The 23,451-nt window shown below is 31.6% G+C and overlaps 4 protein-coding genes across 5 annotated transcripts; 1 reads left to right on the top strand and 3 right to left on the bottom strand.

Annotated features, from left to right (window-relative positions):
* Positions 1 to 2,694: 2,694 nt before the first annotated feature.
* LOC145001938 (transcription factor MYB27-like) lies at positions 2,695 to 3,941 on the bottom strand. Of its 2 annotated transcripts, none has more exons than XM_078961266.1 (4): positions 3,698 to 3,941; positions 3,485 to 3,614; positions 3,306 to 3,403; positions 2,695 to 3,157 (listed from the first exon to the last, which is right to left on the bottom strand). In XM_078961266.1, the coding sequence occupies exons 1-4, from the start codon at positions 3,819 to 3,821 to the stop codon at positions 2,793 to 2,795; spliced, it is 717 nt and encodes a 238-aa protein (XP_078817392.1). In that variant the 5' UTR covers positions 3,822 to 3,941; the 3' UTR covers positions 2,695 to 2,792. The 2 variants fall into 2 exon arrangements, with proteins under 2 accessions (XP_078817392.1, XP_078817393.1); XM_078961267.1 differs by having other exon boundaries at positions 2,695 to 3,154.
* Positions 3,942 to 4,816: 875 nt separating this feature from the next.
* On the bottom strand, positions 4,817 to 6,731 carry LOC145003482 (uncharacterized). The gene is made up of 4 exons (XM_078962608.1): positions 6,351 to 6,731; positions 5,926 to 6,036; positions 5,379 to 5,447; positions 4,817 to 5,089 (listed from the first exon to the last, which is right to left on the bottom strand). The coding sequence occupies exons 1-4, from the start codon at positions 6,498 to 6,500 to the stop codon at positions 5,036 to 5,038; spliced, it is 384 nt and encodes a 127-aa protein (XP_078818734.1). The 5' UTR covers positions 6,501 to 6,731; the 3' UTR covers positions 4,817 to 5,035.
* A 9,374-nt stretch (positions 6,732 to 16,105) lies between these two features.
* Positions 16,106 to 18,228, bottom strand: LOC145000632 (serine/threonine protein phosphatase 2A 57 kDa regulatory subunit B' beta isoform-like). Its single transcript, XM_078959893.1, has 2 exons — positions 16,701 to 18,228; positions 16,106 to 16,618 (listed from the first exon to the last, which is right to left on the bottom strand). Exons 1-2 carry the CDS (start codon positions 17,805 to 17,807, stop codon positions 16,310 to 16,312), a joined length of 1,416 nt encoding a protein of 471 aa, XP_078816019.1. The 5' UTR covers positions 17,808 to 18,228; the 3' UTR covers positions 16,106 to 16,309.
* Positions 18,229 to 19,466: 1,238 nt separating this feature from the next.
* On the top strand, positions 19,467 to 21,879 carry LOC145001897 (uncharacterized). Its single transcript, XM_078961229.1, has 4 exons — positions 19,467 to 20,130; positions 20,348 to 20,466; positions 21,331 to 21,393; positions 21,629 to 21,879. Coding segments are annotated over exons 1-4 (321 nt in total). The 5' UTR covers positions 19,467 to 19,992; the 3' UTR covers positions 21,630 to 21,879.
* The last annotated feature ends 1,572 nt before the right edge of the window (positions 21,880 to 23,451 follow it).

Below are 23,451 nucleotides of genomic sequence, written 5' to 3'. Positions count from 1 at the left end.
TTGCCCATATCCCTACAAGACCCAACTAATCCAAGCCCAAAACCCTAAATGGCCCAAGGCCCAAAATCAAACCAATGGGCTTCTGAGAGAACACCTGGCATCCGCTCAATGACATATGGCGTCCGAACGCCCAACGTTCTAACCCAAATGCCTGCATAACCACAGAATCCCAAATCCTTAACCAATGTCTTAATAGCTTAAGAACTAATGTTCAAACTTCATATCCAATGCTAAAATAACATCTAAAGCCATAAAGTTGCAACCTTTATGACTTTGCATGGCTACAAAGACCCCAACACCAAAATCTAACTTAAATCATACTCTAAAGTTTCAAAACTCTTGCATGGAAGAGTATCAATGTCCAAGCTTGCATTGTTATGATTCTAAACCCTCCAAAATGCTTGAAGGGACAGCCCAACCCTCTGGAGCATTCCGAACTCAAAAAATTGAAGTTTATGGGACCAAAAAGAACATAAAACTACACTTACGCAAGATCTAATAAAGAAGTCATCAAGATCTAAACTTTATACCTCCAAAAGGTGCTCCAAGATGCCAAGAGTCCAAATCCAAAGTCTAGAAAGCAACACCAACACTCCAAAGAATTTCCTTCTCCACCAAGAACACTAAAATGATATCAAAACGTTACTCCAAGGCTTCAAAACACTCACACGCACTTAGGGTTTCGAAATGAGGGCTATAAGGGACGAAGGTTGGAGATAAGAAACATTTAGAGGCTATAATGGCCTTTAAATAGGGTGCAAACCCTAAAAATTAGGGTTTGTCCTCTGTGTGCGAACCCCTATCGTCCACAAACTTACGTCTGGCGTTCCAATGCCTAGCGTTCCATTCCCGACACCTGATGTTTGGGACCAAAATGAAAAGTTAATACAAAGCAAGGCCAACAATGCAAATACCTTGAAACTGCCGTTACAAATCCACTACAATGAAGTTTCGACCACTTTGAGTTGATGATGATTCCATTCTTCAAAGTTGATGGAAGGAGATGAAAAATTGGTGCCCTAATCTAGTTTACGAACCAAATGTGATTTCGACCTATATTTTAATAAGGGGGAAATCCAAGTCATTTCCACTTAATACTTCTTTTATATGTATTAAAATACAAACCTGTGAAACCGGCTAAAAGCGTTCATATGGATAACACTTACACGTTTCAACAAGTTCAATGGTTAATAAATCACGAAAAACAAATTATTGACCAAAAGCTAAAGTATGTTACCTCTCAAGTCATTATCCCTTAATATATTATATGATTAATATATTAATTAGAAATAGTTAATAATTAATTATGAATTAATTAGAAATAGTTGGAATTAGTTGATTATTGATCAGAATTAATCTGAAAGGAACCGACCCAAACCCAAGAAACCGACCCAATATACATATTATTAATTATTTAATATATTTTTAATAAATGTTATATGGTTTATTAAAAAAATAATGTTAAAAAGTTTCAAAAACCCTCATCCTATTGTTACGTACTTGTCTACTGAAATATTGTTGTGTCACGCAGCGCATGCGCAATACTTAGCCATTTGCAGCTATTTGTTTTTTAGAAAACTTCTGACTTAAAAACTATTGTGTGTGTTGCGTGGCACAACACTTGACCATCTGCTTCAAACATCTTCACACCTTATTTTAACTTATTGCAGCAGTCAACAAAGGTTAAAAAACAAACAGATTTTTTATTACATGTTGCAGCCGTTTGATCACTCTCTTCTGCTACAGAGGGTTGCACAGGTGGTCCACATACTTCATGCATTTTCGCTTTGAAAAAAACAAACGGCACCTAACGCTCATCTCATCTCACTCTTTCAGCCTCACATAATTATTACATCTCACTTTCTCAACTTCTCGACTTCTCTCTAGAACCCTTTAATCTAATATTGGGTTTAATTTTCAGCTAACATTTTGTGATTGTTTTTTTCGATTAAGCTTATATAACCCCTAAATTCTTTTATTTATATGGATTGGTTGTGTTGATTTCTTCATTGGGACATGTTTCATTTTATTTAAAATTGATGGAAAATTAGTTAAAACACCAAACCCACAAGTTTAAACTCATAACACATCAACTCATGGATTGAACCCATAAAGCAACCCACGAAACCCAAACTAAACTCATTCGAAAACCAAATCGAAACTGACCAAATCGACCGATACTCAAGCCTAATAAATGTGGTAGACGGTGTTAGAGAACGGAAAATCGACCAAAGCCCTTAGTTTTTTCAGGAAGTTATTTCACATGTGCATTGGTACTTCCAAACCCAACATAAGCTTTTATAATTCATTAATGACCAATTATGTCGGAGATGGTTCTATGCTCCGATGGTTCTATTTCCTTTGGGTTTCATATATTAATCATTCCACTTAGATCGTTTAAACTCTTGTTTGGTGGTGGATCACCAAGTTTAGAGGGTGATGAGATGTTAATTAGCGTAGAACCTATTGAACAAATGGAGAAATTGAGGATTTCCAAAATGTGACTTGTGCTATAAACGACCTCTTCAATGAAGAGTCAAAGAAATATTTTTTCTTTATTCGATTTTTTTAGTACGCGTGCAAATTATTATAAATATATACTTGTATGTAAAACTTTTTATAAAAACTGTCATTTCTGTTAACGTCATCTCGCATATTTCAGTAGACAAGTACGTAATTCGAACACCATTAAGATAATAACCGAAAAGCTAGAAAGCATCGTATATCTTTAATTCAATATTATTTATTTACTCTTCAAAAAAAAACATGAAGAACACCACGAATTAACTAATTTAACCCGTTTCCCAAATGGGACTCCAAAGATCCCACACACCATGTGTCGTACTTTCTTCAGAACTCGATCCAACTTCACTGCAGAAACATGGAAACGTTCCCATGCAATCTTCATGATGTTTTACTTCTTGATCACCTTCCCAACAACACGAAGATATCAAATCCGACATCCTACTTTCATATGGTGAACCACTTTCGAATGCAATATCCATGTTACAAGATTCAGGTGTTTCCATGGATGAAATTCCAAAAATATCCTCTTTATCATTCATGCTGCTTTCGCCAACATGATCAAAGCTTCTGTCGCATTTTGTTGTCAAGAAATCTTGTTTCACATCTTCTTTTATGCCCTCGAAGCATTCTGCTTTAGAATTTCATTAGAACATGAACATGATCGTGAATAATCTTGATCGATGAATACATAATAAGAGTACATATATATATATATATATATATATATATATATATATATATATATATATATATATATATATATATATATATTTATAAACCTAGTTGGGCTTCGGCTTTCTTTTTTAAATGACTTCTCCAGTAATTCTTGATCTCGTTATCTGTTCTTCCAGGCAATCTTTTAGCGATTCTTGACCACCTATATATGTAATTAATTATATCTCATATATTGAAATTCGTCACAAAATATTGTAGTACAATTGTACAAATTAATGCTTACTTGTTACCCCATTGTTTATGAAGATTAAGTATTATGTGTTCTTCTTCATCTGTGATCTCACCATGCTTTAAATTGGGTCGAAGATAGTTCATCCACCTAAGCCGACAACTTTTTCCACTTCTCCTCAAACCTTAGCGTCCCAATCATTATCTCATAATGATTAGTTTAAAAAATTAATCAAAATAAAACGTATGTTATAACTTATATATATACCTGATTGTTTAGCCAAAGCATCCCAATGTTTTTCACCTAATGCTTCAACAGTGATAGTCAATCTATCATCTTCTTCATCAAGCCAAGGCCCTCTACGCAAGTTTATTGGATCATGAATCGACATGAAAATCAAAACTTATGGTTTGAATTAGGGTTTATGGGTTTGTTCTTTATGTGATTAACTGTTTGAATTTATAGGAAGACTTTAAAGAATGGAAATTTTGGATCGGGACTGTAGGTGGAAAGCAATGTGTAAGGCTAGTGATTGTGGAAGCTCCACCATGTCTTTTCTTTACGATTGTAAGGTGTTTTCTATTGGTTTGTATGGGAGTTTGCGTCACAAACTTCGGTTTATGCTTCTTCTTTATGGTGATTACAACTTCTCATTCCCTTTTTTTAACTAAAGATATATAAGGGTATTATCGTTATTTCCTAAAGAGTTGTCTTTTTTGCAAAAAGTAACATGTCCACGTGCTTGTTGTTCATATATAGATGAGAATATACACATGTCCATGCTTCTTTAGCATTAAAATAGATAAATAATATCTATCTTCAACCATATTCATTATATATATTTTGCTATGTAGGCATTGTGATTTATCGTTGGTTATGAAACTATTTGGTTTCAACTAAAGATACATAAGGATATTCTAGTCATTTTGATTTATCATTTCCATGTTGGTTATGAAACTATTTGGTTTCAACTAAAGATACATAAGGATATTCTGGTCATTTTGCCATAAGGGTATTCTGGTCATTATATATATTTTGCCATGTAGGCATTGTGATTTATCATTCCCATGTTGGCTATGAAACTATTTGGGTTTCAACTAAAGATACGTAAGGGTATTGTAGTCATTTTCCAAGGTGACTTTTACACAAAAGGAAATATTTCCTAGTGCACGTTATTCACAACAATACTTCATTCATTCAAAGAGTAGGTTGATTAAGTTGACTTTTTCGGTCAAACAAACTAAGATCCAAAATCAAAATTAATGCTAATACTATAAACTTTCAAGAAATTTTTGTTCCTAGTTTTAAGTGCTACATACATTCAAAAACAAAAATGATAACGATTAACATATAACAAAATAATCCATATACATATTGAGCTTGAAATAAGCAAAAGGTTTGACCTCAAAAGTCAAATTAAGCTTTCATAAATTCTTGTATGTATAACACGTGTTCTTCTTTCAACACACCATTCTTCATCTTAATAAAAGCATAAACAATGATGAGAAATCATTAACAAAAGGTATTACAAACACTTTTCATTGGATTAAATCATTAAACTACTACTCATAAATGTAACATCCGCATAATATAAACCTTCAACTCCTAACGTTCATCCATGAATGATTTGTTCATGAGCTCAACTGCTGAATCCATAAACTGCACCACATATACAAAAAAAAAAAAACAAAAACTTTAAATCGACATTTTTATAGTAGAAATTAGACGCTGAAGAACACATAGATATGCACAATTGTAAAAAAGTATTTTCTATCTTTGAAGTCATTGTTTCACTTAAAAGTAAACAATGAGTTAACAACCAACCAAAGTAGCTTGCTTTCCACTTTAGTAAGTACACTTCAGGTCCAAATAAATTCCATTTCAATTGTTTGTAAAGATGATAAAAGGGCAAAGATGTAATTTTTAAAAAAAAAGAAATGGAATATACCTTTCCAATGTTCTTGAGTTCTTTCCCAACAGGTTCCAAAAATTTCAAGTCAACATCAACAGGCCAAACCTGCATACACATGTCAAATACAAACAGATTTGATGATAAATTTATAACAATAATCATCTAATGAAATTATGTAGTAATAAGTAATAACCAGTAGTCATTTATGATCTTTGAATGTGTTACAACAAGATTGAGCCAATTTAAGCAGGGTGTGGCTCATTTTAATGGAATTAAGATTGCTCTATAGTCTATACAATGTGAAAGTGAATAGAATCTTGAAATGCTGATAGTTATTGATGATATGTTATAGATCAAATTAGCATTGAGAATGAACTTCTCCATGAAACTTTTAGCTTCCAAACAGACATATAAAGAAATTAACTTCTGGTTTTGTAAATACTGATATGTTCTATTTTTCAGCTTGTAGATTCAAATTTCTTCGTTCTATAGTTTTATGTAATGATCGACTAATTTAAAACAAAAACATCATAAGGTAATCTGGACTTTACTTTTAGATGAATGGAGGCATAGAAGATCTAACCTTTAATCCAAGAAGTTTAATGGGTGTAGCCTGTCCGGGAACGATGCATTCTGGCCCTGCTGCTTCCACTATCGCTTCTGTTCCTAATCCATGTCCAATTGGATCCGGGTGCTGCAGAATTCCGATTCAAAAACCAAAAGATTCAAAAAGGAACGAAAAGCCACAACAGATTATACAACAGTTTACAGATACAATCACCCTAATTTGGAACCTTTATGTAGTCACAAACACAATTGATGAACAGTTTACAGCTACAATCACTCAATCCCCTTTCGGCGAAGAAAGATTTTGAAAGACCTCAATTTATCCTGAACTTCAATTTATTATTTAAACAGAGGAACACCCATGTTCGATGAACAGATATGGAACTCACACACTCATAATTAACTAAATTTAAGCAAACAGAGATAAAAATTCGAACGTACCTTCATGAGGGAGACGGCATAGTCGGTGTAGGGGTTTTGAGCGATGCAAAGAACGGGGGAATGGTGGATTTTGGGGAGGGGTTTGACGCCTGTAGAGGGTGCCCTCCATGGTGCATCCTTCTGTAACACAGCTCCTCCTTTCTTTGACATTAATTGGTTATTTGTTGTTGTTGAAGAGTGAGGGAGGACTAGGAAGGATGAAGGAATGAAGGGGGATTGGAAGTTGGTGTAATTGCAACCAGTAAGATAAAGATTAAGGAGGTGATGTTAATGGATGGATGAAGATTGAAGATGGTGTAATGGCCGGAGGTTTTGGATTTCGAATTTTTGGTCGCTGTTAATCGAGTTTAAGAAAAGGCTTTTGTGATATGAAGCAATTGGGTCATCCGCCTAGGCCCTTGCCACCTTAAATGACTCCTATACCCGACCCTTTTGGGTTCGAATAATTTTCATGTTCCTTTTTTGAATTATTTATTTTTATTGCACAAAAACTCCATAAGTTTGTAACTTTTTTAAAGGTTTAGTATAAGTTTTATGCAGAAACATCTTTTTATTTTAGAAAAAAATTTAATAAAGTTCTAAAAAATTTTGAAAGGAAAAGTTTCATTATTTTGGTAAAATAATATAATCTGTTATTTTCTGATAAAAAAATGATTTTTTTCATTAATTTGGATAAAATGTTAATAATTATAATTTTTCTTTTAAAAAAAGATTTAAGATTTTATCAAACTTTTCACAAAATATTGAGATTTTTCAACAATAAAACCCTTTTATTATTTAAGTTTTATTTCGGAATTTATCTTATGGTATTCATTAAGATTTATTGTTTCGCTCTAAAGAACCCGGAAACCGATGATATATAGTAAATATTGTAAAACTAGAAAGTTGAAATGAAAATTATAGGGTAAAATTGAATAAAAAAACAAAAATAAATAGTTAAAAAGTTGCAAACATAAGTTTATCTTTGATCGTAGAAAATTGTTTTTATTTTTCTTGAAAAAAAAGATAGAATTTTCATTATCAAATTTTGATATATATATATATATATATATATATATATATATATATATATATATATATATATATATATATATAAATTATAGGGTAAAACTGAATAAAAAAACAAAAAATAAAACAGTTAAAAAGTTGCAAACATAAGATTATCTTTGATCGTAAAAAATTGCTTTTATTTTTCTTGAAAAAAAAGATAGAGTTTCAGGTTTCGATATATATATATATATATATATATATATATATATATATATATATATATATATATATATATATATATATATATATATATATATATATATATATATATATATATATATGGTTTAAATTGTATTGTGGAAAATAAACTATTGAAATTTAAGTTGCCAACAAACATAAAATAATAATAATAAAAATAAAAATAAAAAAGTCTTAAAAAGTAAAGAACATGAATTTTTGTTTCTATACATGTCACATTCTAATTTTACATTTTTTGGTCTTATATTTAAATTTTATTACAAAATTTGTCAAAATTTTATATTTTGTTACGAATATATGTGGGTGGTTGGGACATGTATGGATGAGCAACTAAAATGGGTACCCGTTTTCAGAACCGAAACTGTTTTGGAACCGTCGGTTCTGGAATCGGAACTGTCTTAAGCGATTTGGGTTCCAGTTCTTATTTTTAGGAAACTACTACCCGCTACATACCCGTCGGAACCAATCTGTGCCACACATTTCGAATATGTCGCTTAAGCGCTCCAGTATAATGGGTCGGCATAACAAATCATATTCATTTATGAATACATATAAATAAGTGTATTCATATATGAATACGTATATTCATATATGAATAAGTATAGCGGAAGTGATTGTTCATATATGAATATGGCAGCGTTGAGTGGTGGCGGTTGTTTGTTGTGGTTAGTTGTGGAGGAGGTGGTGGTGGTGGCGGTGGTTGTTGGTGGGGATGGTGGTGGTGGTTGGTGGGAGATGGGAGTTGGTGTATTCATATATGAATACACTTATATTGATATTAATATATGAATACTACTCATCCTCCGTTGGCCCGGTACGCCGGAGTGTTTTGCGGCAAAAATAAATGATTGGCTGAGAATGATTCCTTCATTATCAATATTTATCATTTTCTCAATTAAATAACATCATTTAAAATTCTAGAATTTTGAGTGATTTGTTTTAAACATTTAAAAGTTTTAATAAACATGCACACATTTTTTTCATCATGTTATTCAAGCTATTGTTATTTTCTAATCATCATTTTTAATATGTACGAATTACATATTGATGTTATCGATAACTCATTGTAAGTTACAATAGATATACTTTTATAAGTTTTAAAAATTCAACAAATTTTAACGAACTGGGTTACCGCTATTGGAACTGTTGCCCGTTGGTTTCGGTTCCGGTTCCATCATTTTATGAACCACCAGTTCCAGTTCTAGATAATTAGGGTGGATACCACCTATGCTCATCTCTAAGGACAAGGATAGGTAGTATGGGTTTAAGTGATGGGTTTTAGTCATAAGAACATCCTATGTGCTCATACAAACCCTAATGCTTGGATCTAGGTTTCTCTATTGTACATGCAATTTATCCAAGACTATAAACCCTAATTCTAGCATATGATAATCGACATTAACATGATGATGGGTTTAAGATATTACCTTGATTGTTATGTAGCAATAACAATCACAATTCCTTCTTGTAATGACTTTAGAAAGCTTAGAGTCACAAGTGTCACTCCTCTAATGGTTCAAAAACACCAAGAGCAAGAGGATGAAGAGGAGAAGAGAAGGAGGCTGTCCAAAACCATCCAAAACCCTAGAAGGAAGCTTGTTCACGTTTTTGGGGCATAAGGGTTCTATATACAGTGAGGCTATTAGGGTTATCTAACAAGGAAACCTTAATTTGGATGCTTAAGCCCTAAGCAACCCATGGATTCCTTTCTTAAAGGCCTTGGATGATTTCTTATGGGTTTCCCCATAGAATTCGTCCAACCTTATATAATAAGGTAATCCATAGCCCAATTGCAATTATCTTATAATTACAATTCCAGTCCCTTAAGTTTAATTAATCTCTTTTAGCCACAAAATTAATTATCAATTAATTCTTGACTAATATTAATTAAACAATATGATTTCTCCTTTAATATATTATTCCCATAATATATTAATAAATCATATTTAATCCTTTCTCTCCATAATTAATCCTATCAAGTTGCTTTGGTGAAGGCAACCCAAAAGGACCATGTACCATCGGGTCAAGTACATACCAAAATAGTTATGGACTTAGACACTAATCCAACAGTAGGTAGGTAGAATAGGTAGAGATATGTGGGATAGGTGTATGGGGTGGGTTGAAGGAGGGTGAGTGGTTTGGGGACAGTGTAGTAAATGTGGTTAGGTTAGGAGTAAGGTGGAATAAGTAGGATGGGTGGGTATGTAGGGTATATATGGGAGGGTGGTGTATGGCTAGGTTGTTGGAAAAATATCCAAGATCATTAACTATTGATAATATTTTTAATAATAGTAAGATTTTTTTTTGTTTGTCCTAATGAGTCGTATCCATTTGAGAAATCAAAAAAATGTCTATTGGAGAAATAAGTTTATTAATTTGTCATGATTTGATAAATTAATTAGAAACTAATTTTGAGTTAATTAAGAATTAATTGGTTTAAGAGGTAGAATACTAATTAATTAAAAGTTAGTTATTTGGGATATTCCAAAAACTTTAAGTGGTATTGAGGTGGAAAAATTATAGGTTGAACTCACATGAGTCCGGAGTTGCTTTGGGACTAAGTAATTATATATAGCTTATAAATAGTGTGTTAGGGATCAAACCTTAAGGCTCATTTTATTTTTTTTGGGAAAGAGGCCGAAGCCCCGGCAAAGATCTTAAGGCTCATTTTAAGGCTTGTGTTTTTAGGTATTTCCCATTCTTCATCCTATTAGACTAAATTCTTAACCTTCTATAGGGTTTGTAGAATTCGATCATATCTCCTATTTTTCTTTTTATTCTCTCTTTGGTATTCTTGGATGTGAACCATTAGAAAGATTATGATTTGGATCTTTTCATCCAAGCAAGGTGATTAGAATAAGATCACAAACCCAAAAATCTTTAGTTGCAAAAGAGGTATGTATTGTTCTTCAATTTCTTATAGTAGTAACAATAATATCATGAAACTTAGATCCTCTATGCTGTATGAACACATATGAATTATTGTTTATTTCCGTTGGGCATAATTGTGTGTTTAGATGTTGAAAACCCTAACATAGGTATAGTGGGTTAAGGGTAGATGTTTTGTAGGTTAGATGTAAGGTGGGTGGGTGGTGAAGAGATATATAAGTATGGGTAAGCATACATGGGTGGGGTAGAAATTAGAGTATGTGTTAGGTGAGGTAGGGTAGGAGTGGATGTATGTGTTGGGTGGGGTGGATATATGTAGGTTGTAAATGGGGACTGATAGGTGGTAACGTTGGACAAGTATGAGAGTGTGGGTAGGGATGGTGATAGGTGTGTGTAAGTTTTTCTTGGAAAATTTTTAGAAATGTATCTTGAAATATTCTTAGAAAAATTATCAAACCAATTGTGTTTTCAAAGATTTTAATTTTTCTTAAAAAGAGTTTATTGAAAAATACAGAATAACCAAAATCAACATGAGGTTTTCTCGACAATATCTCAGTTTACTTTTTTTTTCGAAAGAGATATCATTTTAACTTAATAAAGTGAACTCTTTAAAAAAAAAACCAAAACCAAATAACTTTTTATATCAATTTATCCATACATAAATTGATATTTTGTTTATTTATAAACTAAAATATTACTACAATAATCAACTTTGCTACATATTTTGGAAGAAACATAAAATTTGTTACATAGAATAATTAACCTAAAAATATATTTATAACTGCAATATAAAACATATATGATATTTATGTAAGTGTAAAAAGACCGAACTGTATCATTTTATTTGTTTTTCTACCAAAAGTAATGGATTGTTTTACACCAATGTAACCATTACAATGAAAAAAACTCAAATACTGTAAACTTTAGTGGTTCTTTGTATATTTTCACAAAAACTGTAAACGCTTAGTGGGTTCCCCCAAAATACAACCACACAAACAGATAACATATACAAACAACGACATGCAAACAGAGCCTTTAGCCTGACTGGAACGCCGCACCGGCCTACAGACTATCTGGAATGCTCACAGAGCCTTCAACATGACTGGAAGCGCCTCATCGGGCCTACAGACTATCTGAAATGCTCACGTAACCTTCAACATGACTGGAATGCCTCACCAGACCTTCAACCTCTCTGGAGCGTTCTCTGGGCCTTTTAGCTAACTGGTACGCCCCTTGGGCCTGCACTCTATCCGGGACATCCTAGGTCTCTTGGCCTTCAGTCCCAATCGGTCCACCTCCCAACACATATCCACACATACCATAACATAATAACGTATCGATATAAACATTACTGAGTTTGTTGACTGGCAACATAAAGCAGTACAGTCTCAACCCAACCAACATATAACTAGTCAACAGACAATCAGATAGATCTTACAGATCACTAAGCATATCATCATATTATATACTAGGATACATATCTAACTGATGACTAAGCATACCAACATACGATAAACCAGGATAACAATCCAATGGGTCGTCCTTGATGCCTTCGGCCTAAAAGTACAGTGAGGAAAACTCACCTCTCGATCTGATCCATGGCTGATGAGGTCCCGACTCCGAATCTCAGCTCCAACCAACATAATGTTTGCAAATGAAGTAGAAATCCCAAATCCAAGCGTTCAATTCCTTCAAGATGAGTTTGACTTCCTTCATTCTTTTTCTAAGGCACCAAAAACATACTTCTAAGCTTGAAAAGGCTCTTCAAGGTGGTTCTAGGGTTGCACAAACATATGAGAGGATGGATGCAGCTAAGGTTGGTGAAATGAGGCCATAAAAGTGCTTAAATACCAGCCAAACCCTAAAAAAAATAGGGTTTCCTCATTTAGCAAGTACGCCTAGCATACACTGATGTACCCCTAACGTACACCACATACGAATGGTGTACTCTAAAGCCCCAATATTACAACAATGCCACTAGGGCTCCTTTTGCATACTTTCTTGAACTTAGGAACCAAAACGCAATACACCTCAATATAAGAATCAACGATGGAATTTTTTTCAAAACCATATGTTACAATTATTATAAATCTTGTTAGCTACTTTGCAAGAAACATCTATATGTATCACAATGGATGAATTATATCTCCATTAGTACCAAATACAATATACATCGAATAAAATAAGCTTATAAATTCTTGTTCATCCTTCATGAAATTACTTGATCATCTCATATATCAATATATCAATTCTCGTATAAGTAGAGTACATAGGATAACTAACTAAAGAACGCAAATATATCATAAAAACTATAATGAGATAAATACAACAGAGATATCTACATATCTAATAGAATACTAAAAATATTAAATGGTTAAGGATGATTAATAACCTCTTCTTTGTGTTTATTTTTAAGTGTGGGGAAAAGTTATTCCAGTATCAACATGAACTAACCATACAATACATCTCCATTTCAAGGTTCAAGCACATATTTGTATCGAGTGAATCACTCTAAATGTTTAATGAGTGGATAGAAACTTCACTTTGGCATAATGTAACACATGGATTCCATTTAAAGTAAGGAAGTATTGATGAGTCTATGTAAATTTTGTTTTCAAGAGAATCGTTAGGTTCGTAAATGTACGTGTGAGAGAGAATTATTATTATTATTATTATACCAAACGATGGATTCAAAACAAAACCAAATTACACAAGCAATCCACCGAAACTTAATATGTACCATTGATGAAATTCATCAAAGATTTATAGGTGCATGACATCTATAAGTTTCATTAATCGGAACTATTGATTTTTTTTATATAAAACGACGAAGTTTCTTAATTTGTTTAAATAATTTAGTTCTATTTTGAACTTATACCAACTTAAAATTGTTTAGAAACATAATTTAATATTATTTTTATACATCAATCATCATTATGCTTGTATTTTAATGAATTTTGTATTTTGTTTCTATGAGTGGTCGTATGTCTCTATTGATTTTTTTCATCATTTAGTTCGATATGTGGTGCATAAATGATATGTTGTTTCAAATAAAAATCTTAAAACGTTTTTTTCACTTCCAGTTCAAAAATCCATATGTTAGTTCAAGTTCACCAACAGTTTTCCTTATGTATAATCTGAACACCATTTTAAAAGTATTCACAAAGATATTTGACCATAAATGGCCCTTTTGGTGTTTCTTTCGTTAAACCATATAATCTCGAATCAATCCACATTTTGATATGTATTTTGTAAATATCCTTTTTGATTATGAAAAAACATAATCAAATAAATCCAAAGATCTTTCACTTACTCGAGACATCTTTTGTTTGGAAATGCACAAATCGATTTTATATTGAAAACTTATATGCAAATTGGTCAATTTCTATGATACTCGATCAATAAAAGACACAATAGGCAAAATTAACAAAGAAGCAAGTCAAACAAACTAAAGGTCATCCAACATCCATCAAGATTTTTTTACAACAATTACCTTTATATTTTGTAGTGTTAATATCATAAATATTTAACAAATTATTTGTTTTTTAAATAAAACACCATTATTTAAATAAAAAAAAATCATAATAGTATTTTGAACACAAAGTTACAATTTTTTTACTTCCTAATAAAAATATGCTAAACAACCGTGTTTTGAACAAAAACAAATACTTCGTCACACATGTACTGTATAAATTAACCCAATTTTATATATTGATATTGATGGCTCCTAGACAAAAATACTTGAATCAGATGGGAAAAACTGAACCTGAAACTTTTTGGGCCGAATACATGGTTATAAGACCGGGTATATGATTTGTTCTAAAAAATTTAGGGGTTTGAGATAGTTATGATATTAATATAATCCCTTCCCTATTATCCGATCTTATGCCTAATCTCATTTACTTGACCTCAAATTATTATATTTTTATAATAATAATAATAATAATAATAATAATAATAATAATAATAATAATAATAATAATTATTATTATTATTATTATTATTATTATTATTATTATAAAAATATATTATAGTATTATAGTATAATGTTTCTTACGTATATTACTACTTAATCCTAAATAGAATGATTTGGATTAATTTATCATGAAATTTAGATTTGTTAAATTTTGTATCTTGATGATTTTATTTATATACGAATTGTTAAATTGTTGTGAATACTACTCAATTCTAAATAGAAATTAATGTTATTGTTTTAATTATTCTTGTTATGATTCAAATTGATTTATCATGAAACTTAGATTTTTTTTTTTTTTTTAATTTTGTATGTTGATGATTTTATTTATTTACAATTTATTATATATTAAACTTGTTATTGACGTTGTTGGATGAGATTGTAATCATATTTTTGCTACCAAAACTTCAAAAAGTAATTTTTAACCTATCATCATCATAAATGGAAAAAGTAATTTTTAACATATCATCATTATAAATGAAAACTCGATGTCTGCCGTTATTATTTAACAGTGTTCTAAAAGGCGCGCCATGGTGCGCGCCAAGACGATTATTTAACAGTGTTCTAAAAGGTGCGTCATGGCGCGCGCCAAGGCGTGCCATGGCGTGAGGCGTGACTTCGCCGTTACGAAAAGTTTTGTAACGTTGCTGTTAGACATGGCACGTAGCAAAACGTGATATGGCGTGTCAAGGCGCATTATGACGTGTTATGGCGTGTGTTTTTTCGTATAAGACACTTTTTTTGCTTTTTGTTATATCTTTTCTAATCAGAGATACAAATATTTGTTTTTTGTTAACTTTTTGTTATTAGTTTATGATATAACACTTCTAAAAAGTAGTTATACTTAATATAAATTTATATTTATGTGGTAATATAATTATAAATTAATACAAAATCGCCGCCTTACATCACGCCTTGAAAAACGCCATAACTCACCATGGTTCGTTAAACTTGAGACTTGACCTTACCGTCACGTCACGCCTCACACCATTTAGAACCTTGTTATTTAATAACCAGATACTCGACAAGACATGACCAAATTTGAGATACAGTTTTGTAATCAGGTATACGTCTTAGATCAACAATATCCGTTCTCACCCGTATCATTGCCATCTCTAGATGACAAAAAAAAAAAAAAAAAAAAGGTTTTTGTGTGTTTATCTGAAAATGACTTTTTTTTTTAAATCAACTAGTTTTTTTTTTTTTTTTTTTTTTTTTTGAAACTACAAACTAATTGGTTAAAAGAAATTGTTTGGATATCTAATAAAGACTTTTAAATCAACTTTTTGTTTACCCTTTGAAAATGAGTTTTTAAAACATAATAATTTGTAACCTTTTGAAATAACTTATAACTTAATATGATTAAAAAACAAACAAAAACAATTTTAAACAATTTTTTTTTTTTATTTTATTGACTTATTGATTTTTATCACTAAAAATTAACTCAGACAGTTTTTTAAAAAGCTCTTTTTCCCAAAGTTATTAAGTCATTTTGGATAAAAATCATTTTTAACTTCAAAATGAAATCCACACACCCTCTTAATATCTAATATTGTGTCAATCCCACCCAACTCAATAACATTTTAACCTATTTTATAATTTCAACTTATTACCAACAAATATATAATTATATATACACTCCAAATAAATGTAAGAATTTCACTACACAAATTTTTACACATTTCTCTTCACCCAAAAAAAATAAATTCACAACATCAAATTACAAGAAACCCCATAATCATTTCTAAATCCCAACCCCATCTCTACAATCTTTACACCAGATACAGGGGCAAAAACGGAAAAACAAAATTTCAACATATCCAATTGGCTCAAGAATAAAAATAAACTCTCACCCTATTTGATCCATATCAGCAGTATCTTGCAACTTTTGCCATTTTTGTTCCCGTTGACTTTCTGCAAGTTTGACCAGTGCCTGTTTCTCTGTGAATTCCCTTTGATACTCCTCAAAAAACTCCACATCCATCTCCATCAACATTTTTCTAACATTAACAGTCAACCCGTTGACTGCAGGGTTCCAATGAGCCCTAATGTTCGTATGTAATGCCTGAAATATAATCGGTAAAACCACAGTCCTATTTTGAGCGATTAATCCAACAATATGATCACTGTTCCACATAAACAGAGCCCTTTCTGCCACCTGTAAACAATATTGTAACAATTTCAGATGAAAATTTAATAGTAAATATAAGGGTTGTTTGATAATGATAGTGATAATGAACCTGAAAATGAGGGCTATTAAGACATTTTGATATTCGTCTGAATAGAGGAACCATGCAACGTTTGAATTCTTGACTCTGTGTTGCTTCCAATACTTCTTCAAGTTCTCCAAGAAAAAGAACCTCTTTTTGACAATTAGTAACAGGCCAATACTTAAGCAAACCCATGATAACAGTGTCTGATAATTTGTTGTCTTTTTCAATGAATTGAGTGATGCAGTATGAGAGCTGTTGATGATAAAAACCAATCTGTTTAGGTTTGTGAAGTGGAATTAGGGCACGAATAAGGAACAATTTATGTTCTTCCTTCATTGGTAATGCGAATCCGTTGATTATACTCCCAAGAATCTCTAACAACTCTGCAATCCCACTGTTTCTTTCGGTTTCATAGATGAATTGATAGAAAATGTTGTTGATTGCTCTTCTGATAAAAGGTCGATGCACCATGAACTTACCGTAGATTCTGTGTAGAATGGTTTTTAGATATTCACGTTCACGAGGGTCTTCTGTGTTGAACATGTCGAGTAATTTCAACACAAATGTTTGATCGATGTATCGTTTTGCAACTTTGGTGTCTGTGTCTGATGAGACGATGTATCTTAAGAGAAGCTCGTAGATAAGTTGGAGATGTGGCCATGAAGGGTCGAGATAAGGCTCGTCTTCTTCGGTATCCAGAGGAATAGATCCTGTAATTTCGTGAGGTCCTGGTGGTAGACATCGGAAGATGTTTACCGAAATCATTCTGATCATTTCCTCTTGGTTACTTTCAGTGATCTTGCCGGAATCTGATTGTACGTAGTCAACAAGCTCGAGGAGATTCAGTCTCTTGATCTCCTTTTCGATCGCCATTTTCGTGGTATCTGTAAAATCGAACTGGAAGCGACAAACGTGACACTTTTTGAGGAACAGTTTTTGTCGTTCGGAGACCGGAACTTCTCGAAACATAGGAAGGGTTTCAAGAGCTCCGGATGTGGCCGGCGGAGGTGTATCACCGTCGGCGGCCGTAGTCGAGGCGGAACTGTGACTACCGATAGGAGTATGCTGATCATAAACATCTGTATCGGTTTTCGAAGGCTTCCGTTGCCCACGTTTCATGAATTTATTCAACATCTTAATCAAGTATAATACAATCAAATCAATTCAATACCAAGACTAACCCTAATTTCTCGGATCACCCCTCCGAATAGTCTCAATCAGTCAAAATCGGAGACAAGATATATAAACCCTTATGGCAATTCATCAACAAATAACAAACAACTGAAAAGAACGATGGATCTATATATACCGTTTAAGGGTTTTTGAAGGTATCGTTGAGGGATGATGGTGGTGGACTGGTGGTGGGGTGGGCGAAGTGATGACTACGGACCGGCGGCGGAGGAGTGGTGGCTGTGTGTCGGTCCGATAGCCGCAAAAGATGAATTTTGGTAATCAAAACTACAGGATTAGATGATCAAACTCTTGATGATTGGAAGAGATATAGTGTGTCTGACAAAAATTGGGATAATTTGAAATGTGTGATACCAAATGGGAAACGAAACACATGTAAAGGAAAGATACTTTCCTAACAGAGTGGAATATCTTATACGAATTACATAAATAGTCCCCCGACTATTTATGAATACAAATTATGTTAAAGACTTTTAATTCAGAATATTTATTGTCAAATTGGTTGTTTGATAGTTGTAACAGCTCATTTTTTTTTTTTTTTTTTTTTTTTAATAATAGAGTACATGAAAAATCTTTAAAAGCTGTGACGTACGTCTAATACCTAAGGAAAACATACAAATTACATCATCAAATCTCAATATGAATAACCCAGATGCTACACTAATTAGTAATACAAGGGTTTTAAAGCATTCATCACACACTTGGTAACATTCATCTTATATCATAATACTAATAATATGTAACTACTCTAATCATTCCCTTTGTTAGAGAGTTATTATCAAAGTCAACTAATTTCGATGATTCCTTTTCATCTTGCATAAATGGCCATTCATAGATCAACTAGCTCATGTCCATATACGATACACATTTATACATGGAAGATACAAGTTTTTACCAGTATTTTTCCATAATACCATTCCAAAAGCATTGCATGTTCTAATGACATATGTAAAGTTATATTACTTTTTACATGACATACATCGATACATGCACACACACATAATCTCATATAAAAAAAAAAAAAAAAAAAAAAAACTTTTTACTCATATTTAGATATTGTGCTTGAGTTAATTCCAGCTTTTGCTACTTCATGACACTCCTTAGAATTCAAAACATGCGTTCTATTTAACATAGACAAACACTTGTCATCACTATGACTTTCTTAATCACTTTCAATAGATTTCCCAATTCACCAATTCCATATCACATACCTTTTTTGTAACTAGGTTATTGCGAACATTCTGTTATTTAATTAGTTCATTTGACAGCAATATCAATATCCAATCTTTACATACCCCTCATATATATATATATATATATATATATATATATATATATATATATATATATATATATATATATATATATATATATATATATATATATATATATATATAGAGAGAGAGAGAGAGAGAGAGACAAACACCTTAATAAATATTTACCCTCAAATACTGAATTTTAAGAGGTACAATTTATAATGTAATATGTACAAACCTTTTATGCATCGCAAGAAATATAAAACTTATCCGATCAATAATTGATACTGGACTTTGAATTAGTATTCCTCGGTTTCAGCCAAAGAATCGGTCAAAACCAACTACGCTTTATATAACATTTCCTCCTATCTCACTGTTCAGTATCACTCCTCTTCTCCCCCACAACTAAAAAGATCATCACTCCCCTTTCTCCCCTAATGTTCATCACACAACCGGCATACCACAACAAATTTTCAACCCTTATCACTTGGAAGCGAAGCAAATTTAGGGTTTTTATATTTCTGATTTTTTCGATCAAATCTAAAACTTAATGGTTATTTTTTTGTTTCTTTTTAAGTGCACATAATCTCTTTTCAGTCTACTGCCTCCTTCTCCTCTTCAACCCTCTCTCTCTCATCACAATTTTTGATTTCTTCTTATAGGCTTTTTATCGTAGATCTGTAACTACACCATAGTCATGCCATCGAGGTCTCTGTGTGTGTGTGTATACGCTTGATCTAACAGTCTCTGTGTTTGTGTGTTTAACCTTATGTGTGTGTGTGTGTGTGTATATATATATATATATATATATATATATGTGTGTGTGTGTGTGTGTGTGTGTTACAGACCCTTAAATAAGAGGGTATTGAGAGATGAAGCCAAACGAGGATTTTTTAAGACATGTGTTGGGTTGCATGTGGCATCGATTATCTCTGAGATTTACCTTCAGTGTTGCTTTTGGAGACATAGTCGACCTCACTATTCTCACACTTTCTTTGAGGATCAAAAAGGTAAAAACGGAACCAAGCAAAAAAAATACAGTGACTTGCTTCTTCTTGTGTTTATCAGTTTTCGTTTACAACAAACATATTGCTTAGGCCTTTACTGATATGATACTTTGTATGTGTGTGTGCGTGTTGTTGAGGAAAAAAATGAATGCTTAGCCGTTGTGTACCAACTGTTCGATGAAATTCCTTTATACACATAATTATATGGTCTTTTAACCAGGTGGCGGAAAATCAATATAGGTGTGAATCTGCAGAAACACTTGTGAACGAAGTAGATGGTCTTTCATCTGTCAAGAAATGGATGAAAAATACATCGAGATCTCCATGTATGCCAAAGAGGTAAGCCATCAAGATTCTAATCAAATGTAGTCTCTAATATCGGATATAAAAACTCTTTTGATTATCGGATATCATATTCATTTATTAGCTAATAACCGGTATAAAACCTCTTTTAAATTGTTGGTTCATAGTAAATGCTAACATATCTTTTATCTTTATATTTCTTAGCTAATAACGGGTATAAAACCTCTTTTAATTATTGGTTCATTGTAAATGATATCATATCTTTTATATTTATGCAGTGAATAGTGGCGTTCTTATAAAAATTAGTGAATATTTGTCTTCAAATTAGGAGATATCCTTATGATGTTTATGTAATGTGTTTTTTCTTGTATTTAATTGGTATTGATGTTTTAGCATACTTGGTTTCAAGTTGGAAATGGATATGGGATTTGGGTTTAGTAAGTTATTACAAGTTTTACAATTTTTCTACAGGAAGTTGATATGGGATTTTGTTTTCCCTTTCCCTCTTCCCAAATAATTATAATTTTTATTTTTTCTTTATTATGACTTTATCACTTACATGATTTTTTTAATATTTATGTGGCGTTATGCTGATATAAATATGAAAATGGCGTTTAAGATCGTACCATTTGTGATTTTTAGGGATTTGAATCCACGATTGTGACTAAAAGAGCTTAAAAAATTTATCATGTGACCTTTATTTTTTATTATTTGAAAATTAAATTAATGTCATGAAATATAAAAGTAGACTCTGAGAGATCTATTTTTTATGTTTGTGTGATATGATTCATATGTGTCTATGTATGTATGATCTCATAAGAATCTATGTGTCATCTTATATGTGTGTGTGATCTAATATGTATATATGTGTGATCTAATCTATTGTTATTATTTATACAGCCACGAAAGGAAGCTTGAAGTATTTTCAACCCAAAGAAGAAACAACATGCCAATATATGATTGGTAATTGTTTTCCATTAATTGGAGCTTTAAGTTCCCGATTATAGTGCAGGAAATTGACAATGACAAAAAAATTGCAATTTTTATCATTCCACAATTTTTTTTTATTTTTAAACTCTTTTACACTAGCAAATGAGGTATTATATATGTATTTTGATTTTTACCATTTTGTGAATCATTTACTATCCCATGGCAGTTTTTTTATCGTTACTAATTTTATTTATAACTTCAATTACAGAAATCGGAATATAATATTTATATTGTGAAAGAAAACCTGATGCCTATTTTGCACTTGGCAAGAAAAGTCCAGCCACAATGCTTGAAAGTCAAATGTACATGAAGGAACTCTTGCATGCTGTTTCCCATGGAATGACATTTTTTTGTTAGTTTTAGTTTTGAAATTAATTTCCAAAATGACAGTGTATTTTTGGATCGTTGCACACAATATGCCTATGCAGTTTCATCAAGTAATGGTACATATCTTTTTTAGCTTATGTGTGTGTATGTGCATCTGTGTTAGTTTTCATGTTTTCATATTCTTACAATACATCATTTTTAAGCATTGTGTTTTAAAAGTACAATGCTATAACATTACAAACTTTTAATGCTTTATGTATAACCAATGATAGGAATACAAACAACTCCTAAATGCTAAATGCAATTTTGTTTTTTATAAAATTCTGAAATGACAATTTTTTTTTTCTTTTTTTTTTTTAGTTTTGAAATTGAATTCCAAAATGAGAGTTTACTTTCGAACCATTGTACACAATGTGCATGTGTAATTTCATAATGATAATATATATATATATATATATATATATATATATATATATATATATATATATATTTGTATTAAAATTGCATTAATCATTAAAATTGTGTATTAATGTTTATATGTGGTTAATCCTAAAAATATGTATACCTAAATATGTATCAATGGGAATTGTACTATAAAAATTCACATAACCTATTACATAACTGATACCACCAAGAGAAAAAATAACCGTTTGGCATGTAGCCTATCTATATGAATAGAGGAATAGAGGTGCACAAAATAAATGGTTCATGATTCAAAATGGTTTAGAATCCAAAACCGATTTGAAAATGAAACGTGCTTGGTTTAAAATCTATCCACCGATTTGGACCAGTTTTAGGATTTTTGATGAAAGCGGTTTGGAACCGATTTGAAAAACTGGTTTTCAAACCTATAAAAAATCTATTTTCATATGTTAACCAAATAGTGTTTTCATCTGTTATTTCTTCAATTTGTCGTTTATACATATATAAATACATGAGAAATTAAATATCCTCCTACAATTTATTCATACTATCTTCTTAACCACATTAAATGGTGATAAGTGGATTAAAATATTATCAATTTCATTAAATGTGTTATTAAATATGTCACATGTCAACATTTTATAGGGTAGGAAGATAAGTAGGAATAAAATGTAGAAGGATATTTAATTCCTCTAAATAAATACATGTTTTCAAATATAAACAACATTAATTACCTCATTAAGTTAAATATTAAATACATACATCTTTTCAGAATATGTCAATATGATCCCCCTCCAAAATTTTACACCGTACTTCCAACTGCCTATGAGAAACCAATATAAGGTAAACCTTAGATTGTCCTCGATAATTGCTTAATCATTTCAGTCATATCCGTTTCTATTCCTTTTTCCCTCTTAATGTCCTAGGCATTTCGAAGATTGAGAACGGATAAATATTAAAGCACATGCAATTGATCCTATATCTGAAGCATACAAGACACGATTGATGATGTCTCACATCAAGACATGATACTTGACCGGTCTTTTGCTATACAATATTTCTTATAATTTTCCATGTTCTCATAATTCGAATTATGAAAAGGGATACCGTAATCATAATCGAATTTTAGAACACAAGTAATGTAATCTTGACTAAATTTGATTAAAATCTTACAATCTAAGCTTTTAGATTTTAAATGAAGTATAATTTGTTCTCCCTTAATTATAGCAAAACAACTTTTTCAACCCCTGCAACTTCACGAATTGAAAATTTTGTTTTCTA

The sequence above is a fragment of the Lactuca saligna genome, chromosome 6 (assembly GCF_052625555.1).
Source record: "Lactuca saligna cultivar CGN05327 chromosome 6, ASM5262555v1, whole genome shotgun sequence".
NCBI lineage: Eukaryota > Viridiplantae > Streptophyta > Magnoliopsida > Asterales > Asteraceae > Lactuca > Lactuca saligna.
Note: the sequence above shows the minus strand (reverse complement) of the source record. Positions and strands in the feature narration are given on the sequence as shown.

Excerpts from the sequence above, each read along its gene's own strand:
- LOC145001897 (XM_078961229.1), top strand. The coding sequence starts at position 19,993 with ATGAAGCCAAACGAGGATTTTTTAAGACATGTGTTGGGTTGCATGTGG. Across the intron at positions 20,131-20,347 it reads TTTCTTTGAGGATCAAAAAG|GTGGCGGAAAATCAATATAG; the intron begins GTAAAAACGGAA and ends TCTTTTAACCAG. Across the intron at positions 20,467-21,330 it reads TCTCCATGTATGCCAAAGAG|CCACGAAAGGAAGCTTGAAG; the intron begins GTAAGCCATCAA and ends TTATTTATACAG.
- LOC145000632 (XM_078959893.1), bottom strand. The coding sequence starts at position 17,807 with ATGTTGAATAAATTCATGAAACGTGGGCAACGGAAGCCTTCGAAAACC. Across the intron at positions 16,619-16,700 it reads TTAATAGCCCTCATTTTCAG|GTGGCAGAAAGGGCTCTGTT; the intron begins GTTCATTATCAC and ends TATTGTTTACAG.
- LOC145001938 (XM_078961266.1), bottom strand. The coding sequence starts at position 3,821 with ATGTCGATTCATGATCCAATAAACTTGCGTAGAGGGCCTTGGCTTGAT. Across the intron at positions 3,615-3,697 it reads TGCTTTGGCTAAACAATCAG|GTTTGAGGAGAAGTGGAAAA; the intron begins GTATATATATAA and ends TGGGACGCTAAG. Across the intron at positions 3,158-3,305 it reads GAAAGCCGAAGCCCAACTAG|CAGAATGCTTCGAGGGCATA; the intron begins GTTTATAAATAT and ends GAAATTCTAAAG.
- LOC145003482 (XM_078962608.1), bottom strand. The coding sequence starts at position 6,500 with ATGTCAAAGAAAGGAGGAGCTGTGTTACAGAAGGATGCACCATGGAGG. Across the intron at positions 5,448-5,925 it reads TTAAACTTCTTGGATTAAAG|GTTTGGCCTGTTGATGTTGA; the intron begins GTTAGATCTTCT and ends ATGTGTATGCAG. Across the intron at positions 5,090-5,378 it reads AACTCAAGAACATTGGAAAG|TTTATGGATTCAGCAGTTGA; the intron begins GTATATTCCATT and ends TATGTGGTGCAG.